The 13,974-nt window shown below is 43.0% G+C and overlaps 3 protein-coding genes and 1 pseudogene across 3 annotated transcripts in view; all 4 read right to left on the bottom strand.

Moving 5' to 3' along the window:
- Window positions 1-13,974, bottom strand: part of LOC144538098 (E3 ubiquitin-protein ligase TRIM39-like) — a 109,200-nt gene that overhangs the window by 86,440 nt on the left and 8,786 nt on the right. The window lies entirely within an intron of this gene.
- On the bottom strand, window positions 458-1,906 carry LOC144538077 (zinc-binding protein A33-like). The gene is made up of 2 exons (XM_078281920.1): window positions 1,655-1,906; window positions 458-1,576 (listed from the first exon to the last, which is right to left on the bottom strand). The coding sequence occupies exons 1-2, from the start codon at window positions 1,904-1,906 to the stop codon at window positions 458-460; spliced, it is 1,371 nt and encodes a 456-aa protein (XP_078138046.1).
- Window positions 5,287-6,181, bottom strand: LOC144538076 (uncharacterized; annotated as a pseudogene).
- LOC144538116 (E3 ubiquitin-protein ligase TRIM39-like) lies at window positions 7,350-9,415 on the bottom strand. Its single transcript, XM_078282139.1, has one exon. It carries the CDS (start codon window positions 9,413-9,415, stop codon window positions 7,793-7,795), a length of 1,623 nt encoding a protein of 540 aa, XP_078138265.1. The 3' UTR covers window positions 7,350-7,792.

The raw sequence follows: 13,974 nt of genomic DNA, 5'->3' as shown, positions 1-13,974 counted from the left end.
AACCTTTACTGTATTTAACTTTAACAAACATTGTTTTTTTTTAATACAAGACAATTTTTTTTGCCAAGAAGTATAAAGTGCTTTTTGTTGTTTTATTACAATTCTTCAACATTAAAATGACTTAACAGTTACCTGAAAAAATTAGGAAAACTAATAACTAACTAGAAAATATGAATGAATCCATGAATCCTATCTGAGAAAAACAAAGGATTAGGCTAGTCTCTGTAGTCAAATGTTTACTGTATTTAACTTCAACAAACATTGTTTTTTTATGACATTTATTTTGCCAAGAAGAAGAAAGTTCTAAATTGTTTTTTGTTGTTTTATTACATTTCTTCATCATTAAAATGACTTAAGTTACCTTAAAAAAGGGGAAAACATATATATTTCCCTTGAATATGTAAATGTTTTATTTTAAATATTAATGAATCCTATCTGTGAAAAACTAATGATTAGTCTAATCTGTGTGATTGGCAGGAGAGATGATCAGAGGGGCGGAGTTTTTACCACCATCATTAGTACTGGGACAGAAGATTGGGTAGAGTTTCTCAGTGAAGGTGCAGCCAGTAAAGGAGTAGATAAGAGCTGCAGCATCTACGTCATAAAAGGAGACCAGACCCTCCTCATAATCCACAAACACCCCCACCTTCTGAGGCTTCGATTTCACAGAGAGGAGGAGACGAGGGTCAGCAAAAGCTTTGTACTCATTTCCATTACTCAACCATACAGTCCAGTAGCCATTCTTGGGACTCGGACTGATTCCTCCCTTCCTGTTGATCGACCCTCTGGCCACTCCTAAACCCCACCAAGTCTTCCCTTTAACCTGAACCTCGTAGTAAAATCTTCCTGAAGAGAAGCTCTGCTTTCCTAAAACACGGAAACAATAAGAAAATCTCTCTGGATTGTCTGGGAGATTCTTCTCTACATCACCATGATTTACTTGTTTCCCATCATCAGACAGGATGAGATTGGCGTGTGCTGTATCAGGATCCAGAGTCACATCCACTGCATACTGCTGGACCCTCTTCAGCTCAACATCAAGCAGTTTCTCCATCTCTTTCCTGAGAGTCTCCTCCAGCTGAGCCACAGCTCTCCTCACAGTCCCCTCATATGATGAGCGATGGACACTGACCTCTGTCCAGTCCTTGGTGTGTGGAGGAGTGTTCAGGGATGGGAAGCTTTGGAGGAGGTGGAGGTGGTCTTCAGTGCGTGAGAGCTGCTCCACCTCAGCGGTTCTCTTCATCAGCTCAGAGATTTCCTGTTCCAGCTCTTTGATGAAGCCTTCAGCCTGTTTCTCTGTTGTTTTCTGCTTCTCTTGGATCGTCTCAATGAGCTCAGCCTGGCCTCTCTCCACAGACTGCATCAGAGCGGTGAAGACCCGCACACTGTCTGCTATCTCTCTGTCTGCATCTTCCTTGCTGAGCTCTACTGAGTGTTTGATCTCCTGAATCTTCAGTCGTCTCTCCTGGATCTTCTGCTGAATTTCAGCCTCCGTCTTCCCCAGCTCAGCCTTCTTTCCTTCATATCCTTCCTTCAGAGGGACGAATTGATGTGACTTGTGGTCGGACTTCAGGGCCTTCAGTTTGGTTCCAGTGCAGACGTCACAGGGAACTTCTCCTGGTTTGGCACATCGTTGGTCTGGACAGCTGCTGGCTTTCATCTGAGCCGACTTTCTGAACTGAGCAGCCATCTCAGATATGAAAGTATTGACATGCAGCTCAGGTCTTGTGTTGAAAAGCTTTTTACACATGGGACACTGGCACTGGACACTAATATCCCAGTGCTGTGTGATGCAGTTTTTGCAGAAGTTGTGTCCACATGGTATGGAGACTGGATCAGTGAACACATCCAGACAGATGGAGCACAGAAACTGCTCTTCAGATAGGAGACAGCTGGCAGCGGACATATCTAGACACTGAGACCTAAAGTGAAAGTGTGAAATAACAACATTGTTATACATAACTTGGAAATATTTATATAAATTATACAACAGGTAGTTCTTTTTTTTATTTTTTTTATTTTTTTATTGTTGAAATAGCATTACAAACAAAAAGAGTGACATAGAAGATAAACAAGACAGACATAATGGACAGACATACAGACAATAACATCAAGCATTTATGATGTATGTGATGATATGATAAGAGTCCGGGGGCGGAGAGAAAGAAAAAGAGGTAATGTTGAAGTTATAGTGAAAATAAATATATGATGTAACGGCAATGTCATTATAATAACAATAATAAAATAATATGATAATAATATAATATTACTACCACTATCATCATTATATACAATACAATATAATATAATATAATATAATATAATATAATATAATATAATATAATAATGACCATTAATAATTAACATTACATTTATATGGCAATGAGGAGAGAGGCCAGACCGGGGCACCGGAGAGGCGAGCGAGAGGCCCCCCACCCAGCCCTCCAGCAACACAACCGGAAGCCCCGGCGGGAGACAGGTGGTGCGGGTCAGGGAGGGACCCAAACCCTCCTTCTTCCTTTTTTCTTTCCTTTTACCCTCTTTCTTCCTTTTTGTTAGTTTAGTTTAAGTTTTTAGTTTTGGGGAGATCTTGCTTTGAGCCACGCCCAGGCCCAGAGGAGGGCGCTGGCCCGTACAACAGGTAGTTCTGACCAAGCAATATGATTGGTCAACTAGACATTTAGAACGTGATCAAATCAGCATGACAGCACACCTAGCCGTGCTCATCACTAAAAATATTACTATTATACTACATATATTATTATACAATACGGTATATTTAAATATAACTCTGTTCAGCCTTGATGTTACTAGACGCTCTGGCATCCTCCATCAGCTGTGCCGGTGAGTCGGTGACACGGCGCTACTAGCTTAAAAATACATGTGAAGTTCGCGGACGTAGTAGCTAAATCTGTCCATGGAAAAAATATTTTTTTCAGCAGATATCTTAGTTACAACAAGATTGAGCTAGCAAGGCAGTTTTGTGTTTATATGTGTGGTATTTATTCAGTTTGGGAAATCCCACGATCTCTAGAAAGCATTAGCTCAAGTTAGCTGTCTGACTCAACAGGGACTAGAAATCGTCTCTGTTGCTAGGTCGTTGCTAAGGGCCGGCCTACTTGCTGGAGTAGTAACCTAGCTTTCATTACATAGGAGTCTACTGACGTGACTGATTGTTTTCCAGTTATTAGTCAGACCCCATGTAGTTCCAGGGAAACGGAGATAACACTAGCAAAAAGTTTTTTATTTTGAGAGCGAATTGCCCCACAATATGAATACATTTTGATTATATCTTTTATTTTGTTAGTAACCGTTGTATAATCGCAATATTACACTCGAGGGTGTGCTTTACCGTCATTATTGGCACTTCAGTGATGCTTACGGACCGAGGCGCTTACCGCGTCACTGTCGTGCCAATAATAACGGTAAAGCACACCCTCTCGTGTAATACTGTTTAAACATATCACAGTTGGATTATTGGAATATTAGCAAAAGTCATTTTGAGGTATATAGTTAAATTGCACGTCATCGAAAACTTAATTTGACAAGTGTCAGTGTATAATGAACACAGGGAAACATCCTATGTGGATACAGCTCAATTATGTGTCACTGCTCTCTGTTTAAACACAGTAAATATCATCTGCTGTACTCACCTGTGTGCGTCTAAGACTCGGCTGTATTGCTGAGAAAGGCCTGATGAACCTAGTTTTATTTTTCTTTGGAGAGAAAGAGAGACACTTTTCTCGACTGCAGCAGTGCTGTCTCTCTGAGTTACTTTCAGGTTTCACTTCAGCAATGTGACGCTGAAACGTTGCTGTCTTTCCAGCGTTGCTCCTCCTCTTACTACAGGTAAACTTGTATTGTCTTGTTGCCTGAATCATTTTTGGACATGATTATCCAGATTATCCTCCAGACTAGATCACTGTAACAACGTCCTATATGGCATCCCTTCCACCGTCCTCCAAAACTCCCTACATTCAAAAATAATCTCAAAACCCACCTCTTCAAAACTGCCTACAATATCTGACCCCCACTGCTTCTCCACTGCCAAACACTGTTTTTTCAATTCTGTTTTAATATACGTTAATATACGTATATATGTTTACAGAGCACATTTAAAACAACCAGGGTTGACCAAAGTGCTGTACAAGTATTGAAGAAGGAGAATAAATAATAGTAATAAAAAGCAACAGAGGCAATTCAATGTAGTTAAAAATACAAAGGTAGAACACACAATAATTCATACACACGTGCACACACACTTGTGAGACACAGGGCGACGCACAAGCATAAAAACACAGTCGTATCAAGTTGATTCAAAGGCCAAGGAATAAAGGAGGGTTTTAAGGTGTTTTTTAAAAGCGGAGATAGAGGGGGCTCCAGGCTCCTGCTTGTGTCCAAGTAGCTTGTGTGGTCCAAGGATCTCCTCTTTTGATCCACAGCCATCTTGATGCCTTCTCTGCGGCCTCTATGGTGGTCTTGATGGCTTTTCTGCTATGCAGCCCTGTGATGCCAAGGAGCTTGAGGGCCCTGCAGAGAGACCGTCTTGCGAAGCCGCTGCTGCCTACTTCGATGGGCAGACATCGAGCCCTCCATCCTCGGCTCCGGCGCTCGCCTGCCAGGCCCTCGTACTTGGCCCTCCTCCTTTCGTATGCCTCTTCCGTCTGGTCTTCCCAGGGAACGGTCAGCTCCAGCAGGACCGCTTGCCTTGTTGTTTCAGACATCAGGACCGCGTCTGGCCTGAGTGTGGTCACTGCGATGGTGTCGGGGAACTTGAGCTGCAACATTAAACGAATATGTTTTGAGATTCTTTTTAAAAGTGCAGAGTGTATCAATGGTTCTCAGATTTTGTGGGAGAGAGTTCCAAAGTTTGGGACCATAGTGACTAAAAGCAGATTCCCCACACTTCAACCGGGTTGAAGGGACCACCAGTGTATTACTACTGGATGATCTGAGGCATCTCGTTGGAACATATCTTACAATCATATTGCTAAGGTATACAGGGGCCAAACCATGAAGACACTTAAAAACTAATAAAATAATCTTAAAATCAATTCTAAAAGATACGGGAGATATTACGTAAGTGATAGAAAGCTGTTTTACAGACATTGCTGATGTGGTTTTTTTAAGCTGAGGTCACCATCAAGAATTACTCCAAGATTCTTTACATGGTTTTTTGCCTTCATGGATGAGGAATCTAGATATACCAGCAAGTCATTTCTCCGCACTTCATTTCCAATAAATGAAGTGCATCATTTCCAAGTATATGCTCCAGGGATCCTCTTCTCACAGTGGGCATGCTGCTGGGCTGGGGAGCATCTTGTAGTCCGATTCGATCAAGAACTTAATCCGGAGTGGTTCAGCCTTCCAGAGCTCTGACCAAGAGATCGTTCAGTCCATCGCTTGCTCCCATCTGATCCACACGCCCTGCTGCTGCATCCCCACCATCCTACTGTACTTTTTCCACTCCTGCTCGCACCTCCTCCTGGACCAGCTGGCGTCTCTCTTTCCCTTGTGCTTTATCGTAGCGAGGTCTTGGGATGCTGCCAAGCCCCGCCCGTCCAGACGCCGCAGATCCCACCGGCACGCTGTGGCACAGCCGTTACCCGGCCTGATCCACCGCCGCCTGGGCCCTCCGCTTCCTCCCAGTCCTCACCACAATGCCAGCCGAGGAGACTTATGGCGTCAGTGGAGTCTCTGTCCAGCAGCGCCTCTCTTGCACGGGTTACCATGAACTCTTCTGTCAGGCTGCTGAAGGGGAGCCGTAGCTTGTTCTTGTGTCCGTACAAGGCGATGCTGCTCAGGCTTCGCGGCAGGCCCAACCACCTGTGCAGGAAGTGGCTGGTCTTCCTCTCGAAGCCCTCGACAGTGGTCATCGGGACCTCGAGGACGGGCAGGGGCCAGAGGAGTCGAGGTAGGAGGCCATGCTGGTAAATCCATGCCTTGAACTTCTCTGGCAGCCCTGATTTGTCCACCGCTGTCAGCCATGCCTCCAACTCACTGCTGGTCGCCTGAGTGCTGCAGTGTCCTTCAGGGTGCAATCGAAAATCTTGCCCAGGCTCTTGACGGGCTTTTCGGTGACTGACGGGATCTGGATACCTCCGAGGGAAAAGCTGAACATGTCAGTCACCTTTCCCCTCTTCACAACCAGGGACCTGGACTTCGCTGGCTTGAAGCTCATCCGTAACATACTCTTGCCACTAGATACATTTAATTAATACTTTTTCTTTTCATTACATTATAAAACTAATTTTCACCCAAACTGTCACCCAGTTTCACTCAAAATGTCACATTTGAGGCAGCAGGTTTTCTAGTGGTTAGAGAGAGCTTCCTTCCACCAGAGGATTCTGGTTCAATCCCCATGACAACAGTTGCCCTAGGGATGGGAGATACTGCTATTTTCAATTCCACATGAAACCAATTACTTTTGGATCCAGTATTGTAGTTGGATCCGGTGGTATCAATTATGATACCAAGTACTTGTCATGAATAATGTCAATTAAAACCACATGATGACCAAAGACATGCAAGCATCATTTTAATGTTTTGTTTAAAACATGTCAAACTCAACAGTGTTTAAACATCACTGTTGTACTGTAAAAATAGTGCAGAATAGCATTGTGTGAGATAAAAGTTCCAACAATTTGAATCAGTTCTGTATGTGTGTGTGTGTGTGTGAATGTGCACGAGCGTGAGCGCATAAAAAAGCATATTATTATATTTCACCCCTCAATAAATATAATGAAAAATACTAAATTCTTCATCCTCAGTATCGCTCATTTTGATTCTCGACTGGTGTCACAAGTATTGATACTCTGGTATTGATCCGCTCACCCCTAATCTGCCTGCTGAAGTGTCCTTGAGCAAGACACTGCATCCCTACCAGCTCCAGAGGTGCTGCTCTGTAGCTGACCTCTGACCTCTCTGGAAGGAGGAAGGCAAAGATAGAGGGCTTTCAGCTGGTGGATGCTGCCCTCTGGCGGCCATATTGGAGGTCCACAGCTCACGGCAACAATGGCTGACAACAGCTGATTGTGTTTCTAATCTTATGATTTGGCGTCTCATCAGTGTGGAATAGACCAGATTCATTTCTGTGCTCTAACTGCCAATTACCTTTAGAACAATAACATTTTTCAAGCCTTGATATCAGTCAAATGTTAAATAATTTAAGCATTCTGGTCCATTTAAATCCATTTATTTTTATTCATTCAAAAACAAAAATCTTTAAATGTGAGAAACAAACTGCAGAATTACTTATTATTCATAAACTGCTCTTCAGTAATTGTCAACATACAAAGCTCAGAATATGTACAATGATCTGACAATAATAACACATTTTTAATTTATCACCTAGACATGTTTAAGTGATTTTAGCAAATACTTCTGATTTCTGATATGACATTACTGTGTAGAGTTATTAGATCAGAATAGATTAGATTAAACTTTAATGATCCCTGTGGGGAAATTAATCATTTGCAGTATTAAATTGTAATAGGATACATAAAAAAAGGATATAACTGAGAAAAGAGCATTAACCATTTTAACCAGAATCTGTAGTCAAACGTTTACTATATTTAACTTTAACACACATTGTTTTTTTATGACAACACATTCATTTTGCCAAGAAGTAGAAAGCTAAAGTGTTTTTTTGTTGTTTTATTACTATTATTCAACATTAAAATGACTTAAGTTACCTGAAAAAAATAGGAAAACATATATACTTCCCTTGATTATATATAAATGTGTTATCTTAATATCAATGAATCCTATCTGAGAAAAAGTAATGATTAGTCTAATCTGTGTGATTGACAGGAGAGATGATCAGAGGGGCGGAGTTTTCACCATCATAATTAACACAGGGTCTGAAGATTGGGTAGAGTTTCTCAGTGAAGGTGCAGCCAGTAAAGGAGTAGATAAGAGCTGCAGCATCTACGTCATAAAAGGAGACCAGACCCTCCTCATAATCCACAAACACCCCCACCTTCTGAGGCTTCGATTTCAGAGAGAGGAGGACAGGAGGGTCAGCAAGAGCTTTGTACTTATTTCCATTTGCCATCACTACAGTCCAGTAGCCATTCTTGGGAGTCGGATTGATTCCTCCCTTCCTGTCGATCGACCCTCTGGCCACTCCTAAACCCCACCAAGTCTTCCCTTTAACCTGAACCTCGTAGTAAAATCTTCCTGAAGAGAAGCTCTGCTTTCCTAAAACATTGGCATAAGAAGAAAATCTCTCTGGGTTGTCTGGGAGATTCTTCTTTACATCACCATCTTTTACTTGTTTCCCATCATCAGACAGGATGAGATAGGGATGTGCTGTATCAGGATCCAGAGTCACATCCACTGCATACTGCTGGACCCTCTTCAGCTCAGCCTCAACACTCAGCTTCTTCTTCTCTTTCCTGAGAGTCTCCTCCAGCTGAGCCACAGCTCTCCTCACAGTCCCCTCATATGATGAGCGATGGACACTGACCTCTGTCCAGTCCTTGGTGTGTGGAGGAGTGTTCAGGGATGGGAAGCTTTGGAGGAGGTGGAGGTGGTCTTCAGTGCGTGAGAGCTGCTCCACCTCAGCGGTTCTCTTCATCAGCTCAGAGATTTCCTGTTCCAGCTCTTTGATGAAGCCTTCAGCCTGTTTCTCTGTTGTTTTCTGCTTCTCTTGGATCGTCTCAATGAGCTCAGCCTGGCCTCTCTCCACAGACTGCATCAGAGCGGTGAAGACCCGCACACTGTCTGCTATCTCTCTGTCTGCATCTTCCTCGCTGAGCTCTACTGAGTGTTTGATCTCCTGAATCTTCAGTCGTCTCTCCTGGATCATCTTCCCCAGCTCAGCCTTCTTTCCTTCATATCCTTCCTTCAGAGGGACAAAGTGATGTGACTTGTGGTCTGACTCAGTGCAGAACTGACAAACACACATCTGGTCCGTCTTGCAGAACAGCTCCAGCGGTCTGTCATGCTTCTTACACATCCTGCCTTCCAGGTCCTCCACAGGATCGATCAGCTTGTGTCTTTTCAGGCCCGTCATTCTCTGATGAGGCTCCAGGTGAGTCTCACAGTAGGAGGCCAGACACACCAGGCAGGACTTCAGGGCCTTCAGTTTGGTCCCAGTGCAGACGTCACAGGGAACTTCTCCTGGTTTGGCACATCGTTGGTCTGGGCAGCTGCTGGCTTTCATCTGAGCTGACTTTCTGAACTGAGCAGCTATCTCAGATAATAAACTACTGACATGCAGCTCAGGTCTTGTGTTGAAAACCTCTTTACACATGGGACACTGGCATGGGGCATTAATATCCCAGTGCTGTGTGATGCAGTTTTTGCAGAAGCTGTGTCCACATGGTATGGAGACTGGATCAGTGAACACATCCAGACAGATGGAGCACAGAAACTGCTCTTCAGATATGAGACAGCTGGCAGCGGACATATCTAGACACTGAGACCTAAAGTGAAAGTGTGAAATAACAACATTGTTATACAGAATTGTGAAATATTTATATAAATTATACAACAGGTAGTTCCGACCAAGCAATCTGATTGGTCAACTAGACATTTAGAACGTGATCAAATCAGCATGACAGCACACCTAGCCGTGCTCATCACTAAAAATATTACTATTATACTACATATATTTTTATACAATACAATATATTTAAATATAACTCTGTTCAGCCTTGATGTTACTAGACGCTCTGGCATCCTCCATCAGCTGTGCCGGTGAGTCGGTGACACGGCGCTACTAGCTTAAAAATACATGTGAAGTTCGCGGACGTAGTAGCTAAATCTGTCCATGGAAAAATTATTTTTTTCAGCAGATATCTTAGTTACAACAAGATTGAGCTAGCAAGGCAGTTTTGTGTTTATATGTGTGGTATTTATTCAGTTTGGGAAATCCCACGATCTCTAGAAAGCATTAGCTCAAGTTAGCTGGCTGACTCAACAGGGACTAGAAATCGTCTCTGTTGCTAGGTCGTTGCTAAGGGTCGGCCTACTTGCTGGAGTAGTAACCTAGCTTTCATTACATAGGAGTCTACTGACGTGACTGATTGTTTTCCAGTTATTAGTCAGACCCCATGTAGTTCCAGGGAAACGGAGATATCACTAGCAAAACGTTTTTTATTTTGAGAGCGAATTGCCCCACAATATGAATACATTTTGATTAACGTTATATCTTTTATTATAAAACGGATAGTTCCGGACCTTGATTATGATTGGCTGAGCTGCGTTCGAAGCAGTTTTAAAATACTCTATAAACACACACCTATGACCGCATCACATCAGTATTACTGCGCCAAACAAATTGTCTGTGTCTGCGTCTGTGTGTTGCTTGGCAACGATTCCGCTAAATGTCGCTGAAGAACTACATTGCTTGGCGAAAGAATGATTATTTGTTATAAATAAATTATTGCATTTTTTGTTGCTGTGTGTTTATTTTATGAAACCTTGCCAGGTATATGTAGTAACCGTTTTATAAAAGCAATAAGCCCCGCGAGGCCGTGGTTTACAGTGATTTTAGAACAGCTAAGGGCGTTGTCCCCTTAGCTGTTCTAAAATCACTGGAAACCACGGCCTCGCGGGGCTTATTGCTTCATTCAGTGATGCTTACGGACAGAGGCGCTTACCGCGTCACTGTCGTGCCACTAATAACGGTAAAGCACACCCTCGAGTGTAATACTGTTTAAACATATCACAGTTGGATTATTGGAATATTAGCAAAAGTCATTTTGAGATATATTGTTAAATTGCACTTCATCAAAAACTTAATTTGACAAGTGTCAGTGTATAATGAACACAGGGAAACATCCTATGTGGATACAGCTCAATTATGTGTCACTGCTCTCTGTTTAAACACAGTAAATATCATCTGCTGTACTCACCTGTGTGCGTCTAAGACTCGGCTGTATTGTTGAGAAAGGCCTGATGAACCTAGTTATATTTTTCTTTGGAGAGAAAGAGAGACACTTTTCTTGACTGCAGCAGTGCTGTCTCTCTGAGTTACTTTCAGGTTTCACTTCAGCAATGTGACGCTGAAACATTCCTGTCTTTCCAGCGTTGCTCCTCCTCTTACTACCGGTAAACTTGTATTGTCTTGTTGCCTGAATCATTTTTGGACATGATTATCCAGATTATCCTCCAGACTAGATCACTGTAACAACGTCCTATATGGCATCCCTTCCACCGTCCTCCAAAACTCTCTACATTCAAAAATAATCTCAAAACCCACCTCTTCAAAACTGCCTACAATATCTGACCCCCACTGCTTCTCCACTGCCAAACACTGTTTTTTCAATTCTACTGTTTTAATATGCACAGTCATGTCCTCACTTTATCATCTTCATTTATTATCATCACCTTGTATCAATTGTTTCATGCATTTTATATATTTATTTTCTTTCTCCCTTAGCTGTTGTAAAGTGTCTTTAAGTACCATGTAAAGCCCTTATAAATAAAATGTATTATTATTATTATTATTATTAGAATTATTATTATAGTAATTAGTTCTGTCACACATCTTGCGATGCAATTTGGACACATCATCAGTGATGTAATCTGGGGTCATCGGGTGTTTCGGGTCTTTCAATGATCATACACCCTCACTCAGGCGACACAGCCGGGGTGATCAAGTCAAGTCAAGTCAAGTCAAGTCAAGTCAAGTCAAGTCTGTTTACAGAGCACATTTAAAACAACCAGGGTTGACCAAAGTGCTGTACAAGTATTGAAGAAGGAGAATAAATAATAGACACTTTCTTGTGCTGCTCTGACTGTCTCCATATTTACATAGTCAGACATTTGAGGGTGAGAAACCATCATTATCATATCTACATTGTATCCTGCGGCTTGTTTTGCTGGCTGATCAGCAGCATCATTTCCCTTAGCTTCTCTGTCCTCTAGGTTACTGTGACCATTAACCTTCATTATGGCTACTTTCCCTGGAAGTTGCAATGCATCTGCTAACTCCCTCATTAGTGCTTCATGTGCCATAGTTTTTCCTCCACTGGTTTTGAAACCTGCCTGCATCCATCCCTGCAGGTCTCTGTGTACTGCATTATGTACATAAGCTGAGTCTGTGTATATATTTACAACTTTCCCTTCGCTCAACTGTAGGGCTATCACCACTGCTCTTAGTTCTGCTTTTTGAGCTGACACACTTCCTGTCATCTTTTCCTGTTTGACTATTTTAGGTTTGTCATCTGAGGAGAGCTCAACCACAGCAAATCCTGCTTGTAACCCTGAAGATGGATGTCTGAAACAGCACCCGTCCGTGAAGAGTTCTACATCTGGTTGTGTTAATGGTGTTTCACTTAAGTCAGGTCGTACTTTGCTCACATCTTGTGAGACTTCTATACAGCAGTGTGGTGCTCCCTCTAAAATTTGATCTGCCATGTTGATGCCTTCATGTATAAATGTAACATGTGGTTGTGTCAATTGTTTCAAAATCCTTCCTTGTCTGAGTGGTGTCAGTGTGAAGGCTGATGATGTGACAAATGTTACTGTCGCATGTGAGGTCAAAATTGTCAAAGGGTGGTGCATGACTATGTGTGCTGTTTTTTCAATTAGCTTAGCCACTGCAGCAGCATACCTGGCACATGGTGGTGCTCTTTTTTCTTGTACATCAAACAAAATGCTGCAATATAGTAGTACCTTCCTACTCCCCCTTTGTTTCTGATAGAGAACACCATAAGCAGATGATTTTCTCTCAGAAACATCGAGAAAGAAAGGTTGTGTGTAGTCTGCAGAAACCAGTGACGTAGCCTGTGATAACTTTTGCTTAAGGCAGGTGAAATCAGACTCCGCCTGGGGAGTCCACTGAAGCGTAGCACCCGTGTTACGGCTGCCTTGCTCTTTGATCATAGCTCTGAGAGATTCAGTGTCGCCAGCATAGTCAGAAACAAAGTGTCTGGAGTATCCCGTGAGCCCCAGAAAAGAAAGCATGTCTTTGACAGTAAGAGGTTTGGGATGATTAAGAATAGAGTCTTTGTGAAGTGCGGACATGTCAGCTCCCGAGCCAGAAACTTCTCTGCCCAGGAAAGTGACAGAGGCTCTGCAACACTGCAGTTTAGTCTTAGAGACTTTATAACCACAGGTGTGTAGTCGCGACAAAACAGCATGTGTAAGCTGTAAGCATGTTTGTGGAGACGGACAAGCTAGTAAAATGTCGTCCACGTACTGGATCACCAGACAGCCGTCTGGTACCTCCAGGTCCGCCAGTTGCATGCGTAGAATGTCATTGAAAATAGATGGAGATAGAAGGAAACCTTGTGGCAGACGTGTGTAGGTGAGCCTACGACCACCATAAGTGAAGGCAAACAGATCTTGTAGAGTAGGGTCAAGAGGTAGACAGAAAAAAGCATTAGCTAGGTCAATAGCAGAAAAGAATCGATGAGATGTATTTAGCATCGCCATAGCAGCATGGGGGTTGGGTACAGGGGTGACAGGGGAGGTGGTGACGGAGTTTATGGCCCGCAAATCATGAGCCATCCTGTAAGTGCCAGAGGGTTTTTTAACCGGGAGTATGGGAGTGTTAAATGGTGAATTGGTGGGTCTTAAAACCCCGGCCTGTAACAGCCCGTCAATGGTGGGCTTAATGCCCTGTTGTGCTTCCACTCTGTGTTTATACTGTGGTTGCCAGATAGGTTTCAGATCCTTTTTTACTTCGAAAGTGACAGGGTTGATGTTGTGACAATAACCCACATCAAAAGGACCAGTAGACCACAGTGAGACTGGGAGTGTCTGTAACATGTCTGAAGTGCCATCACCATCCGTGCGTTCCCTCCCATGGTGTCTGGTGAGAGTGTCATGTTGACACACCCCAGCAACATCTGTCTGATATTGAATCCTGTATATTTTGGAGGAGGGAGAGATGAAGAGTCTGGGTATTTGTGTGGCTTGCCAATCAGTAAGTGTGAGTGCTTGTTTTACCATAGGCCCTAATTCCTTGGCCTGGTGTCCTGCATGTAGAGCAAGTGATACGTGGGGGGCAGCGGA

This window comes from Centroberyx gerrardi, chromosome 24, assembly GCF_048128805.1.
Source record: "Centroberyx gerrardi isolate f3 chromosome 24, fCenGer3.hap1.cur.20231027, whole genome shotgun sequence".
NCBI lineage: Eukaryota > Metazoa > Chordata > Actinopteri > Beryciformes > Berycidae > Centroberyx > Centroberyx gerrardi.
Note: the sequence above shows the minus strand (reverse complement) of the source record. Positions and strands in the feature narration are given on the sequence as shown.

Bases quoted from the DNA above. Each gene is read 5' to 3' on its own strand.
- LOC144538077 (XM_078281920.1), bottom strand. From the start codon at position 1,906: ATGTCCGCTGCCAGCTGTCTCCTATCTGAAGAGCAGTTTCTGTGCTCC. The intron at 1,577-1,654 runs GCCAGCAGCTGT...ACCAAACTGAAG, and splicing joins GAAAGTCGGCTCAGATGAAA to GCCCTGAAGTCCGACCACAA.
- LOC144538116 (XM_078282139.1), bottom strand. From the start codon at position 9,415: ATGTCCGCTGCCAGCTGTCTCATATCTGAAGAGCAGTTTCTGTGCTCC.